General features: G+C 32.5%; 1 protein-coding gene across 1 annotated transcript; it reads right to left on the bottom strand.

Annotated features, from left to right (window-relative positions):
- Window positions 1-1072: 1072 nt before the first annotated feature.
- LOC120069943 (beta-amyrin synthase-like) lies at window positions 1073-6346 on the bottom strand. Its single transcript, XM_039021785.1, has 15 exons — window positions 6208-6346; window positions 5911-6127; window positions 5736-5800; window positions 5425-5613; window positions 5074-5328; window positions 4780-4968; window positions 4326-4439; window positions 3970-4092; window positions 3746-3868; window positions 3554-3652; window positions 2945-3004; window positions 2782-2828; window positions 1550-1952; window positions 1375-1458; window positions 1073-1279 (listed from the first exon to the last, which is right to left on the bottom strand). The coding sequence occupies exons 2-15, from the start codon at window positions 6035-6037 to the stop codon at window positions 1169-1171; spliced, it is 1989 nt and encodes a 662-aa protein (XP_038877713.1). The 5' UTR covers window positions 6038-6127; window positions 6208-6346; the 3' UTR covers window positions 1073-1168.
- Between the last annotated feature and the right edge of the window lie 6833 nt (window positions 6347-13179).

Raw genomic sequence — 13179 nt, forward strand, 5'->3', positions numbered from 1 at the left:
TAGCATATGGATAAGGTTGGATGCCTTATTATAAACGATTTTATCTTAATCGTTCATGGAGACATGTGAGTGGAGGTATCATATACAAAGAATTTGTATATGACCAGACCGCGAAATGATTAATCTATTAATTTAGCTAATAACATTAATCTATCTATTAACCTTGGATTTTAGTTATGCAATTATAAAAAAAATCAAATAACAAATTATTTTATTAATAAATCATTTACAAAATCACAAACCATCCCTTAAAGCATAAAATCCAACAAACCAAACCGACCATGTCCAACTAAAAACCCTCTATATCAAATTGAAGATTTAACCCATGCACATTCGATCAATGGCCAGTTGATCAAAATATTTTACACTGATAGATTAGAATGCTATTGTATATTTATTAAAAAATTCCAAACATCAACAACAAACTAAAGATCAATCCATGCTCAAAACAACACAATAGAATAATAGAATAAAAAACATCATTTAAAATAAAGCCTCAGGTCAAAACACCCTTAGGGCGCTGCATCGCCACTTTCAATAGGTTTTTAGCCCAAAATTTCCCCTCCCTTTTTCATGGTTGGCCTTAGACGTCATATCTTAAATGTTCATTAATTAAGTTTACAAAACTTAATTTACATTTTACCACCTACTAAATCCTTTCTTTGGTGTTTGACTAACTATAGTGAAAATTCTTATTTATTTGGTTTGTAAGATTCAGAAGTTTTTTCAATCTGGCTTGGATGGAGAATCCATTATAGACATTTATAAATTTTTGTACGTCAAATAAGAACAAATGTATTATTGATTTCAGAAAAAGTTGCCAATTTTTCAATGTTGGGAGCCATTAGCCAATATTTAGGTTAGATATCGGGGGCTCCTCTTCTTGGATTGTTCCACTTATAACGAGGGCTCGCGTTGCCTTGAGAACTAACATTCTTCGTCATTATAGGGTAAAGTCTCCTAAGTACCTCATATGAAAAGCTAAGATTAGAAAAAGAAGGTAAATTTATGCATTGCCTTCCTATGCTATAAAAAAAATGTATTTAAAATGATAGTAGAACAATAAAATTTTTAAAATGATCATATTTGTAAATAATTTATTGTGGTGACACACAATACAATTATCCAACACATAAATATTTTTACCACAAATCTAGAATGTAGCGGTTTAAGGCAAGGAAACAAAATTATAATACTCTGCAAGTGCCCATATGGGAAATACATTTCTGTATAGTGCATAATTTAGCATGCAAGTGTTCATGAAAACTCCTATTATTTCCTGCAATATAAACAACCTCAATACATGAGAATTAATTAATAACAAACAATTAGCTATTAAAATTAAAATGGAATGCTAATTAATAATGAACCCACCTGTTGAGGGTAATCACCATCTTCCAATTGAGAGTTAATTAGCAGCTTAGCAGCACGATGGAGAGGAGTTGGATCCCTCCTTGCCTGCAACCATTATTAATCTCATACTTACTTTTATATGTATATTTGATTATACGGTATGGTTTGAAGAAAAATAAAGAAAGTAAAAACAAACCTGTTGGGCATGGATTAAACCCATTAAAGCAAAAGAAGTTTGAACTAGATTGGAAGTATTGCCTGGAAGAGGAATATATTTATTTTTTAAAGTGGAAATGTGGCTCTCTCCCCATCCACCATCTTCACATTGAATTTTAAGTAGAAAATCCACAGCTTTTGTCATTGCCAAGCAATTTTCATAAGTGTTTCCTGCTGCTGCTAATCCTTTTATGGCAAAATATGTACCATAAATGTGACATATTCCCCAATTTCCATACCATGATCCATCTTCTTTCTGCATTTTTTTGATGTAATTTGTCGCTTTTTCTATAAAATTATCAATCTCTTTCTTCCTGTGGCTTGGAAATAGCTTCTTAAATAGCAGTAGAGCTTGTATTGCTGAAGATGTGCATTCTACACATCTAATTTTTGTAATTTCATTTATTAAACAACAGTTTAATTTACAAGAGATAAAATTGCATTCTACCGGTTTGTTTAGATTGCCTTTTCAGTTTAATTTTGAAAAAAACAAAAAGCCATTTTTATAGAATTTTTACGGTTTGATAACCACTTAAAATGACGTAACTTCTTATCAAATGAGTTTGATCGATCAATAAACCATGTTTTGAGTGAATCACTTGAATCCTAATATATATATATTTTTTAAATGAGTGTTTAATTAAGCATTACTTCAAAGCTTCATGATATATAAAAATGATACCAAAATGTCCTCACATTTTACTTCTCTATGACTTCGATAGCCACTTAATGTCGGAAACCCTTCATGACTATAGTCTCCTCAGTACCCTTAGGTTTGCAACCACCAACTAAGATCGTCGTTGTCAACAACCAGCGCCATCTCCTACTAGCAACAATCGTCAATGACCATCACTGCCTTACTGTCGATGGTGATTCATCGTCCACCTATCACATCATCGTCGAGAACCACTAATGACAACGACTCTACTAATCACTAACAATGGTCTTTTAAATATAAATTTAAAGTTCATGTCTTTTATAGTAATTTGATATTTATAATAACTTTTGTCTGTAGAACAAACGAAAAAATAAACTTGTATATATAAAAACACTTTTAACGTAACTTATGAATATTTTGATTCCAACAATGTTTATAAAAAAAATGTTCAAAAGTAAATACAGTTTTAGAAAAAATTATTTTTGCTGGCAATCTAAACAGACCTGTAATATTTTTTTTTTTCAAATAATAACCATATGAATTATTTTACATACTCACGCTCCAGTACTGTGTATTCCATGAATTCCACTGGATTTAGTTGCTGAAATGTAGTATTAAAAAAAAAGAGAATTAATTAAAAATCCTTTTATTATTATTATTATTATTTTTCTTTTGGTGTGAGAAATTTTATATATATCTCATAAATTATATGTGTACCTCTAACCATGCAGGTAAAGTACCAGTTGGCTCCCAAACTGCCATTCCACCATTTTTTGCCTATTTAATTAAGAACAAAAATTCAATAGTTTATGTTGTTTAACTGCATTAGATGAAATCATATCATGATAAAAGAAAATAATAATAATATGACATTGTTTAATGGTAGAGACCATCAATTATATAAACAAACTTAATCTATGTTGAGCATTAAACTCAAATTGTCAGGTTTTTGGACGGTTTTTAGTAGGCATTTAGAAGATCAAACGATGTCCAAATTAAATGTGTGACCTATAGAGTTTGGAAGATCAAATTTTTGAAATTCTATCTTAATTATTGTAATCCCTTTCATTTGCTTTTATTAGTGATTTATTGAAGAAATTTAGTGAGACACTTTGTGAGACTATATATATAGTGGTATTGTAATTTTTGTCAAAATAATGTTGAAAAAGAAATCAATAGAAGATTGAGTATTAGTGTCCATATTTTATTTTTTCGCTCTTCAATAAAAAGCCCCATCACTCAAATAATTTTGTTTTCTTTTTTTCAATCTAAACATCTCCATTTTAAAAAACTATAATTCAAAATATTTTGATTTACAATTAATACCTGTAAGGAAAGTACTAAGTTGACAGCATCAAAAAAACATTCTGGTTCCATAGGATCCCCCACAATGTTTGGAGATATTGTTGATAATATCAAACAACACTGAAACATTATGTATATTATAGATTAATAAATCATTAAAAAATTTTAAATTTATACATGTTAACAAAATTAGTGAACATTATTAATAATTACCATCAAATTTTCTGTTGTACAATCAGAAACTTGCCATCCATTGTCTTGATCAGTGAATGTCCATCCTCCTTTTGATATGTGACGATACATTCTTTTGAAATTCCCGTCAGGATTCTCTTTGATCTTTTTATATTATATCAAAAGGAAAGTGAAAGGAAGGCAAATAAAATTTACAGATATTTCTCTAAATTAATCAAACTCATTATTATTAGTAACATATGTACCTGTGATTTTTTAATGAAGTCATGCCCTCTTTTTAATGTGTCTGAGAATTCATCATGAAGATTAGTGGCAAGAATTGCTTGAATGGAAAAAGCAACATCCCAAGATTGGCTTCCATTAATGCCCTTCTCACCGTCAAATGAGAATGATATATATATGAGAAATATATATGTTTAACTATGATATTGTTGAATAAAAAAAATAGATTTCGATACTATTTTGTAATCATTTGAAAGATCATGACGAACTAAAGTTGAAAGTGTAGGAACCAAAATAATATTTTAAAGGATAGGTATCAAAATCAGCGAAAACCATAAATACAAGAACAAAAATAATAATTAAGGAATAATATACTAACTTGCATCTTCATTCCATCTTCACTAACCCATAAGTAATCTTTGACTCTAGCAAGATGTTTCTTGTAAGCTTCACCATTAGGGTCGTCTGTCCAGCAAGCAATCATGCATAATGACTGCATGTTTATTAGCCCGTTACTATGTCAATATAATTAATACTTATTTACATTCCTCCAATAACCATTTGTTATATTTTGTTTTGTTTTTGAAAATTATATTTTTCTCTCTCAATTTCTTACCATGATTTCGAATTTTTAACCAAACTCTAAAATAAAATAAAAAATTATATAGTTTTTGAAAACCTACTTTTTGGTTTCTATAACATATCACTTAGAATTTGAAAATATCCCTAAAAGGTGGATAACAAAACGAATAAACCTTAGGTTATAAAACAAAGTATTATTAACTCTTATATTAATTGCAGTAATCGACAACCACGTTAGTTAGGAACAAAACCTTTTCCACACATCCAATTGTGATATAACGACTGCAATGATCTTCATAATCAATGTGGCGCTTGTTTATTTGGATGGCACGATTTCGAACTCTTTTAAATACTCTACTGTTGAGAATTGGTTCTCCCAGATATTGAAGAACATCCCAAGCTAACTTTTGAATCAGTGGACGCTCAAAGCATTTATCCTCCTATAGTATTAAGGGCAAACAATTTATTGTATGATTAGAATTCCATATCGAATAAAATATTATTGAAAATTATTCCTCTGCATAACTATAGTATTAAATAATTACCTTTGCACAGTAATGTCTTGATGGACACCATTTGATGTTGGCGTAAAGTTGAATATAGATTTCTTGTCGTAGTTGTAAAATGAGAGGAGTGAGAGGCCCCACAAAGCGCTTCCCATATAAGTATGACATTGGAAGATATGTCAATCGACTATAGCACAAAAGTGCTCCTGGATTCATAGCCACTTTTTCTGATCCAAACATCCAAACTTCTGGTGGCATTGGGTTTGTTCCCTCCCATTCATACACCCCCAAAATCTATATAATCATATTAAAATTACTCCATTTAATACAAATCACAAGAAAAAAATAATAATATTTACGTAGGTAGAAATTAAATACTATACTACTCACTGCAAGCCAAATCTTTCCCCAAGAAGGTATGTAAAGAGCACCTCCATGGTCAAGAATCCACTTCCTTGCTTTAGCACAACCATCCTTGTCTACTCCTTCCCCAAGCAAACGCAATGCAATGTAGTTTAGGACAGTGCAAAGCATGCAACTTTCTCCCACAATGTGTAGTCCCCATCCACCATCTTCATTCTATTTCCATTCATTCAACGGATAAAGACGTCAATTACCAATCCAAAAGATCGTACTTAATAACAAAAACTTTTTATTTCATTAGTTGAAATCAGTTAAAACTAATTCTAATTAGTTTTCACCTGATGACAATAAACATAGTGGAGAATTTCCTTTTGATGCTCTTTTGAAAATACAGTATTAAGATCTCTTGTGATGGATGTACAGTGTAAATACCTTTCCTCGAAAAAAAAAAAAAAAAAAAATATATATATGTTAAAATGTAGAAAGTATATACATTTCCAAATCATTAAAGACTATGAATTAAATGAATTACAGTTACCAAAGGAGGTAGACAGAATAAAGGGCCAGCATTTTCCGCAGGCCAATGGCCATGGTCGCTTTGTAAGGCTACAAAGAAAGTTGCCGCTCTTTTCAATGCCATTTTTAACAGTTTCCTTCTTCATGATTCTCCATTTCCTTCTTCAACTACCACTTTTGGAATTGTTTGTTTGAAATTTTTCTCTCCTAAAAACTGCATCTTCCAAGATAATCAAAATTATGCAATTATATTGTTATGACAATCATAGATGGAAGAACAAAAAAGAAAATGACCTGAAATCTCCAAAGCAAATCACTACTACATTGGATTTTATTTCGATTTTTGGTAAAAATTTAGACGTGCAGCTTCAACTTGAGCTCGTTCTTGAGGTGTCCCTGCATCAGGATAAATTCCCATGTTTGCCTTCCAATGAAATTGTTTGTACTTGACAAATTATTCTCATTCCTCTCCCTTCCCAACTTAAGTCCTCCACATCTTTCACTAATAAATTCGTCTCCCAAACAAAACTTAATGCCTTTACACTCAAAACCCTTCCTATATATATATATATAAACCTTATAACACTTTTAAATGTCTTGTGCAATACAAGACTAATTTTTATTTATTTATTTTAAGAAAATCAAATATGACCAAAAACAAACTGTCAAATTCAGTGATTTACTACACACAATTTTAAGAGAGTGGTCTAAAGGGGGCACGAAAATGTCGACTTTGCACTATGCCATATGATATATATAGTATATATAACATAAAATATATCATATCATATAGGTAGTAGAAGAAAATAGGTAAAAGTAGAAGGATATAACGAGGAAGAGAGGAACAATAATATTGACATTGGCACTTGCTTCATCAATAGCTTTCCATTGAACGCCCTAAATTTTTTGTATTGTTAGTCATATTATGCTAGAAAACTCTCTACAAGTGAACCGCGAAAGTTATTGTTGAGCGATGAAAACATGGCATTAGTAGGTATGGGTGTTACAATGACAGACAACTCTTAAAAAATTGATTCTACCTAATCCAATCTAACTCATATATGCCCTATGAGTATTAATAGCATTCTAATCAGTTAGTTACTCAGGCGTAAAGTATACCGTTTGGATTGAGCATTAGAATTAAATGTAGAGAGAAAATAATGTAACGTACGAGCAAGAAAATCAACCCAACTGTAGTTTATTGCATTAAATTGCCAAAAAAAGTAAAGAATAAAAAATAATGGTAGTGGTTGGTTTACTATAATAAGCTTCAACAATCAATTCATACTAATGCTTCCTTTTCTATTTTACCATCAATTTTAAAGCCAACTGCCTTCGATTTCATTCTTTTGACTACGGATAGCTTTACAAAAAAAATTATTATTCCAACTTAATTCAGGCTTGCTAATAGATTTTATGTATTTATTGCCTTATTTTGTAGTTACCGAACAATCAAGAGGTAGGACCGAGTATTTGGAGTTGAACGGAGTTAATTTGAAGCAAATTAGAGTTGATTTGAGCATTCGGACTTTAAAAGAGCAAAAAGACCAAAATGGCCCTGCTTCAGCGTCGCAACACTCATCCCTTACCTAGGTCTAACACTTGCAACGCTGCCAATAGCATTGAGATGCTCCGATTGGAGTAACGTTTCCCATGTCGTCTGCATGTGCTTCTTCTTTGGCCCAAACATAGGGCAACATTGCAACGCTGTGATTTATTTTATAAATATATATCTTCGCCTTTAGGTAAAAAAAAAGGCTGAATTTGGAGGTTGAATTGATGGAGGCTGAGGTTGATCTTCATTCTTCTTATTTTTCCTTGTAGGTTAGTTTTTCTTTTGATTTTGGGTCGTAATCAACGAATCGGATGTTTATCTCGGATTTGTCTATGAATTAAAAGGTATTTTTTTATCTAATTTCTTTGAGCAATAGCCATATATCTAATCTCTTGAGAATTTTGTGATTAAATTTCTTGTTCTTCAATTCTATGTTTTCTTTGAATCTTGGTGTAATTAGATTTGCATTTTGTGTGTTGGACTGACGACCCTATCATAATTGCATGTCTCTGCTAGTTAATTTCGAGCTCGCACGTTTTCTTGTGTTCGCCTATGCTTGATTTTACTCCAGTAGCAAAAGATTATATGTGAATGCTTAGATTTATAAGTTGACCTTAAATCTTGGTAATGCATATTTAATCTGGATTCGAAGAATAATTTAGTTAATTGAATATGGCTTTTCCTAACAGTTAATCGGTGTTATTGAATCCTCAATCTTAATGCATATGATTTTTAATTCTATATGATCGCTAAGAATCCAGTAGAATTAAAAGCATACAGTTTAATTAGGGTATGATCTTTCTAGCCTTAATTAATAATTATGACGATTGATTGGTTTTGATTTAATTAATTGTCGGTTTTTGTAGAGATTAATTAAGTCGAATCAATTTTGTAGCAATGCATGCATAGACTATAATGTTTCTTTAATTATTGATTTTCATGATATAAATTGCATGAGAAACTCTCTCTCTCGCTTTGGAAATTAGACAGATCTCTATTTTAGATTACATTTACTCTTTTATATCAATTTCACGCATTTATCTTTTTGACACCAAAATCTCCAATTTATCGCCTAGTTAGAAAATTGGTTTAACGAAATAAATCGTGGTTTCCTGAGGATCGACTCGGACTTATGATTGTTGTTACGTTCTAATATTGATAGGAGTAGTTTGATATTTCCAAATTTTTCTTTTGATCTTTAGGCTATTGAGATTAAATGACGCCCAAACAAAATCCCTGTCAACTACCGAGAATACAAACTTTTCATTGCATTCTGTGTATGAATAATTTTATTGAGGACTGGTCGTGGAAAGAAAATGAAGCTGCGGCAAGTTGGCTTCTTTAGAGCTTAAAATAACGCGCAGAAAAGTATTTGAAAAAAATTCAATCTCATCATTCTCACTTGTTCGAGGCCTGTTCGGATCTAAAATAAATAAATTTATAACCACTCTCATAGGCTTGTATACTAGTAGAAATGAGTCATCTCTATATAGAACTTTGAGATATTTTAACTAATTTATGAATTCGAATGGTCACAAGGTGGGAATTATGAGATTGTTTTGATTGCAATTAAAATTAAATAGCACCTAAAATAAATAAATTTTTAACAACTCTCATGAGCTCGTAGATTAGTAGAAACGAGTCATCTCTATATGGAACTTTGAGATATTTTAGCTAATTTATGAATTCGAATGGTCACAAGGTGAGAGTTTTTGATTGTTTTGATTGCAATGAAAATTAAATAGCATAATTGTAAAAGAGAAATATAAAATTGTAGTTCCATTTGGTTAAAGGATCTAGCCAATGGATTTAATTAACTTGGTTGACCATAGAACTTATAAAATCATGTCATGCTGGCTTGTTTGAATCTTAGCTCATATATGCTTAAGAGACCCAAGCTACATGCCCTAACGTGTTAATTAATTTTCTAATTAACCTAGATGTTCAATTATTTGGGTTGAATAGTATCCACATTAATTAAAACACCCTGAATAAAAAGGTAGTCTAGCTAAGTCAATTAAATAATTCGAATAATTTAAGTTACTAAGAGTGTATTTAGTGATCAATAGAGATGTTCAATTTCTCCACGGGGACGGGGACCCGGGCCCCACCCATCTAGAATGGGGGAGGGAGTGGGACATTCCCCATCCCCACCCCTGCCCCTGCTCTGTTCCCTGTCGCCACCGCGATTAATTTCCATATATTAATGTAGTATAGTTATCTAATGTTATGTATTATTTTATTATCTAAATATTACATTTAAATTTCAAATTTGATTATTTATTGGGCAATTTTGCGAGGATGGGGAATGAAATAGAGAGCGGGGATGGGGATAGGGAATGACATCCTTGGCCCCGGCCTGCATTATAGAAAAAATGAGCTCCTCCGACACCTAAATCGATCGTTGGGAGCTCGATCGTCGGGAAACAGGATGTTTCCTGACGCCATAAAGCACCGTCGGGAGTTTTTTGGAAACTCCCATTGCCATAAGGACCTTTATAATAGGCATTGGGAGTTCCTAAGGAAATCCCGACACCTTAAGCTACCTGTCGGGATTTTCTATAACGGTTCTCCTAAGCCAACCACAACTACCAATTTCCCTCTTCTCCGCCACTCCCTCTTCACACCCACCACCCCCCTTCACGCCCGCCGCCCCATTTTCTTTCTTCCCTTACTCCCCGCCTTCCCCCGCCTGCCCTTCCCCCTTCCGCCACCGTCCACCGCCGCCTTTCTCCTTCATTGCTTGCGAATTTGTTGTTTATTTCAAAGCTTTCAACAAGGTTCGTGCACATCCATTTTATTTATTTTCTCTTATTTGTAAATTAATTTAAGCCATTGTTTTAATTTCTAGCATGTTGTTAAAGTTGGTAATTAATGTTAGTAATGTCTAATCCATGTTATTGTTTTTTATTACAAGTTGGTCAAAAAATATTTGTTTTAAGGATGAATAAAGAATGGATTAAATTAAGGAATAAGTTATCAGTGAAGTATAGAGAAGGACTATCCTAGTTTTTAGATATAGCGAAGTTTCATGTTAATGATTCCGAACGAATAAGATGTCCATGCAAGAATTGTATGAATTCAATTTGGGAAAAAATAGATATCGTGGAACGACATCTATCAAATATAGAATATCTCCCTCATAGTATGAATGAGTATATCATGAGAGTCAGTAAACTTATCTAGAGGTTTTGAAATCATACAACTCATTCAATACACAAAATGTTGAAGTAAATGGATATGAGGGTAATGTTGTCGAGGAAAATGAGATGTTGAATGTTATAAAATATTTACAAGTTCCAATGAAAACAAAGATGCAAATGAAGAAAGGATTGAGAATGAAATGTCCTTAATGCTCAAGAAAGAGATACCACGAACTTATTCGAAGATTTAATGACCGAAGCACATAATGAATTATACCCTAGTTGTTCGCAATTTTCGTCCTTGAACTTTTTAGTAAAGTTGATGCATATCAAAGTTTCAACGGCTGGGGTAATAAATCGTTTAACTTGTTGCTGGAATTGTTAAAAGCAGCGTTTCCAGCCTGCACTGTAATACCTACTTCCTTTTATTGAAGCCAAGCAAAAATTGGTGATTTAGGCCTAGTTATAAGTCTATTCATGGATGCAAATATGATTATGTATTTTATTGGAAAGAGTTTGCAGATTGCAACAATGCCCCGTTTGTGGTGAGTCTCGGTACAAAGTTAATATGGCAAGGGTAAAAAAATATCACATAAGGTATTGCATCATTTTCGATTGATACCAAGATTAAAACGATTGTTTGCATCAAAAGAAGGTGCTTTCTAATATGAGATGGCATAAAGACAAGCGAGTTGAAACGGAAGATGTATTGCGACATCCAGCTGATGCAGACGGGGTGGAAACATTTTGATCGTGAATTTTTTCATTTTGTTTTAGATCCCCGAAATGTTCATTTGGGATTAGCTTCAGATGGTTCAATCCATTTGAAAATCTGAGCACTTCTTATTGTATGTGGCCTGTGGTGATTACTACATTATTTAGTTGTCTAATATGTTGTTATCCTGCAGTTATGGTAGCAAAGTAATTATGTCTTAAGTAACTTTATGATAAAGAATTATTGCTATCCTGCAGTTATGGTAGCCAAACAGCTGGATTTCGATGTGCTTTTTGTCGTTTTGTCGTTTTTGTGTGTTTTTGTGTGTTTTTTAATGTTCGGGAGGTTTCATGTTGTCGTGGGGGTGGTAGAGTTTGATTATACTCGTTTTTTCATTGAACTTGGAGTTTTGTGTGTTTATGAATGTTTATGAAGTTCTAATGTGTTCTTATTTATTTATGCAGTTTGGTTAAGCAATTATGAATTTGTGGATGTTTTGTTTAAGAAGTTTGAACGTGTTGTGGATGTTTAAAGATGATGACATTTGAATATTTTTTGTTTTATTGTAGGATGTTATTCGGAGACGAGGTTGGACAATTGTTCAAGTAATATGTTCCAGACGTTGTTTTTCTTTGTATTTATTATGTTGTTTTCATTTTATTTATTTTATTGTATTTGTGAAAACAAATTTCTTTTATTTAGTTTCGTCTTTGTTTTTTCTAGGATATTATAATTTTCATTTATTTGTTATAGTATGGACTTCGTTTTCTTTGTTTTATTTATTATTTGAATCTTTTTAAGTTTGTTAATTATGTTTTACAGGTTATTCAGATCAAATTTAAAAAAATTAAAAATTAAAAATATTTAAAAGACAATTTTCAACTAATGAAGGAACTCACCACGCATATTTTACTGCATTGGGAGTTCCTGTAACTCTCGACAAATAAAACCTGTCGGGAGTTCTCGGACTCCCGACGCATGAAACAAAGGCGTCAGGAGTTGTCAAAGAACTCCCAACGAATGTATAGGGCGTCGGGAGTTTTTCAAACTGCCGACGTCGTATATAATGCGTCGGTAGTTTGAAGAACTCCTGACGCCCTATACATGCGTCGGGAGTACTTCGACAACTCCTGACGCCTTTATTTCATGTGTCGGGAGTTCCTCTCCCGATGAAATTTTTTCGACCAAACTCCCGACGCATTTTCCACCTTTTTCCGGCGAATTGTGATGTCGGGAGAAGTTCGATTTCTTGAAGTGCCACTCCGTGGATATCTCTAGTGGCCAACTCATCTTTTGTTTTATGTGAGTTCAGCCAACTTGTGTTTGGTAGGCAGTCTGAATTTTGTTTACAAAAACTATTTTCGGATTCTATGATCCAAACAGTATAAATTATAACAATAACATTTTTATATTTTCAGATAATTCAAATTTTGAGTTTGAAAGTTTAAGATACAGAATTATATTAAAAGGAAAAATAATATTAACAAATATAGTATTATTTCATGTTATAAACTCAACCGGTTTAAAACAAGTGAACTGAGTCTTGAACCGCACAAACCGGACAGCCCAGCATCTGAACCGACCATGAACCGCTCAAACCAAGCGAACCAGACACGAACCAACGATGACGGACAGAAATGTACGTTATTATAGGCCTTTTATTTAGAATTATGAGAGCTGATAAGAAGAATATGCGTTGATTATTCTAAGAATTTATGAGAAAACGAGCTTGCGTCGACCAGCAATGAGAATCTCGGCTAACCAATTATTATGCGTTATTTTGCGTCCAATTGTCTATTTTTGTAACTAATGTAGGAATCGATCGCATGCGGTGAATCTCACCATCGCAGAGG

This window comes from Benincasa hispida, unplaced genomic scaffold, assembly GCF_009727055.1.
Source record: "Benincasa hispida cultivar B227 unplaced genomic scaffold, ASM972705v1 Contig7, whole genome shotgun sequence".
Lineage (NCBI taxonomy): Eukaryota > Viridiplantae > Streptophyta > Magnoliopsida > Cucurbitales > Cucurbitaceae > Benincasa > Benincasa hispida.

Coding starts and splice junctions, on each gene's coding strand:
- LOC120069943 (XM_039021785.1), bottom strand. CDS start 6,037: ATGGCATTGAAAAGAGCGGCAACTTTCTTTGTAGCCTTACAAAGCGAC. Junction 4,969..5,073: donor CAAGACATTACTGTGCAAAG/GTAATTATTTAA, acceptor TTAATACTATAG/GAGGATAAATGCTTTGAGCG. Junction 2,829..2,944: donor CTTTACCTGCATGGTTAGAG/GTACACATATAA, acceptor ACTACATTTCAG/CAACTAAATCCAGTGGAATT.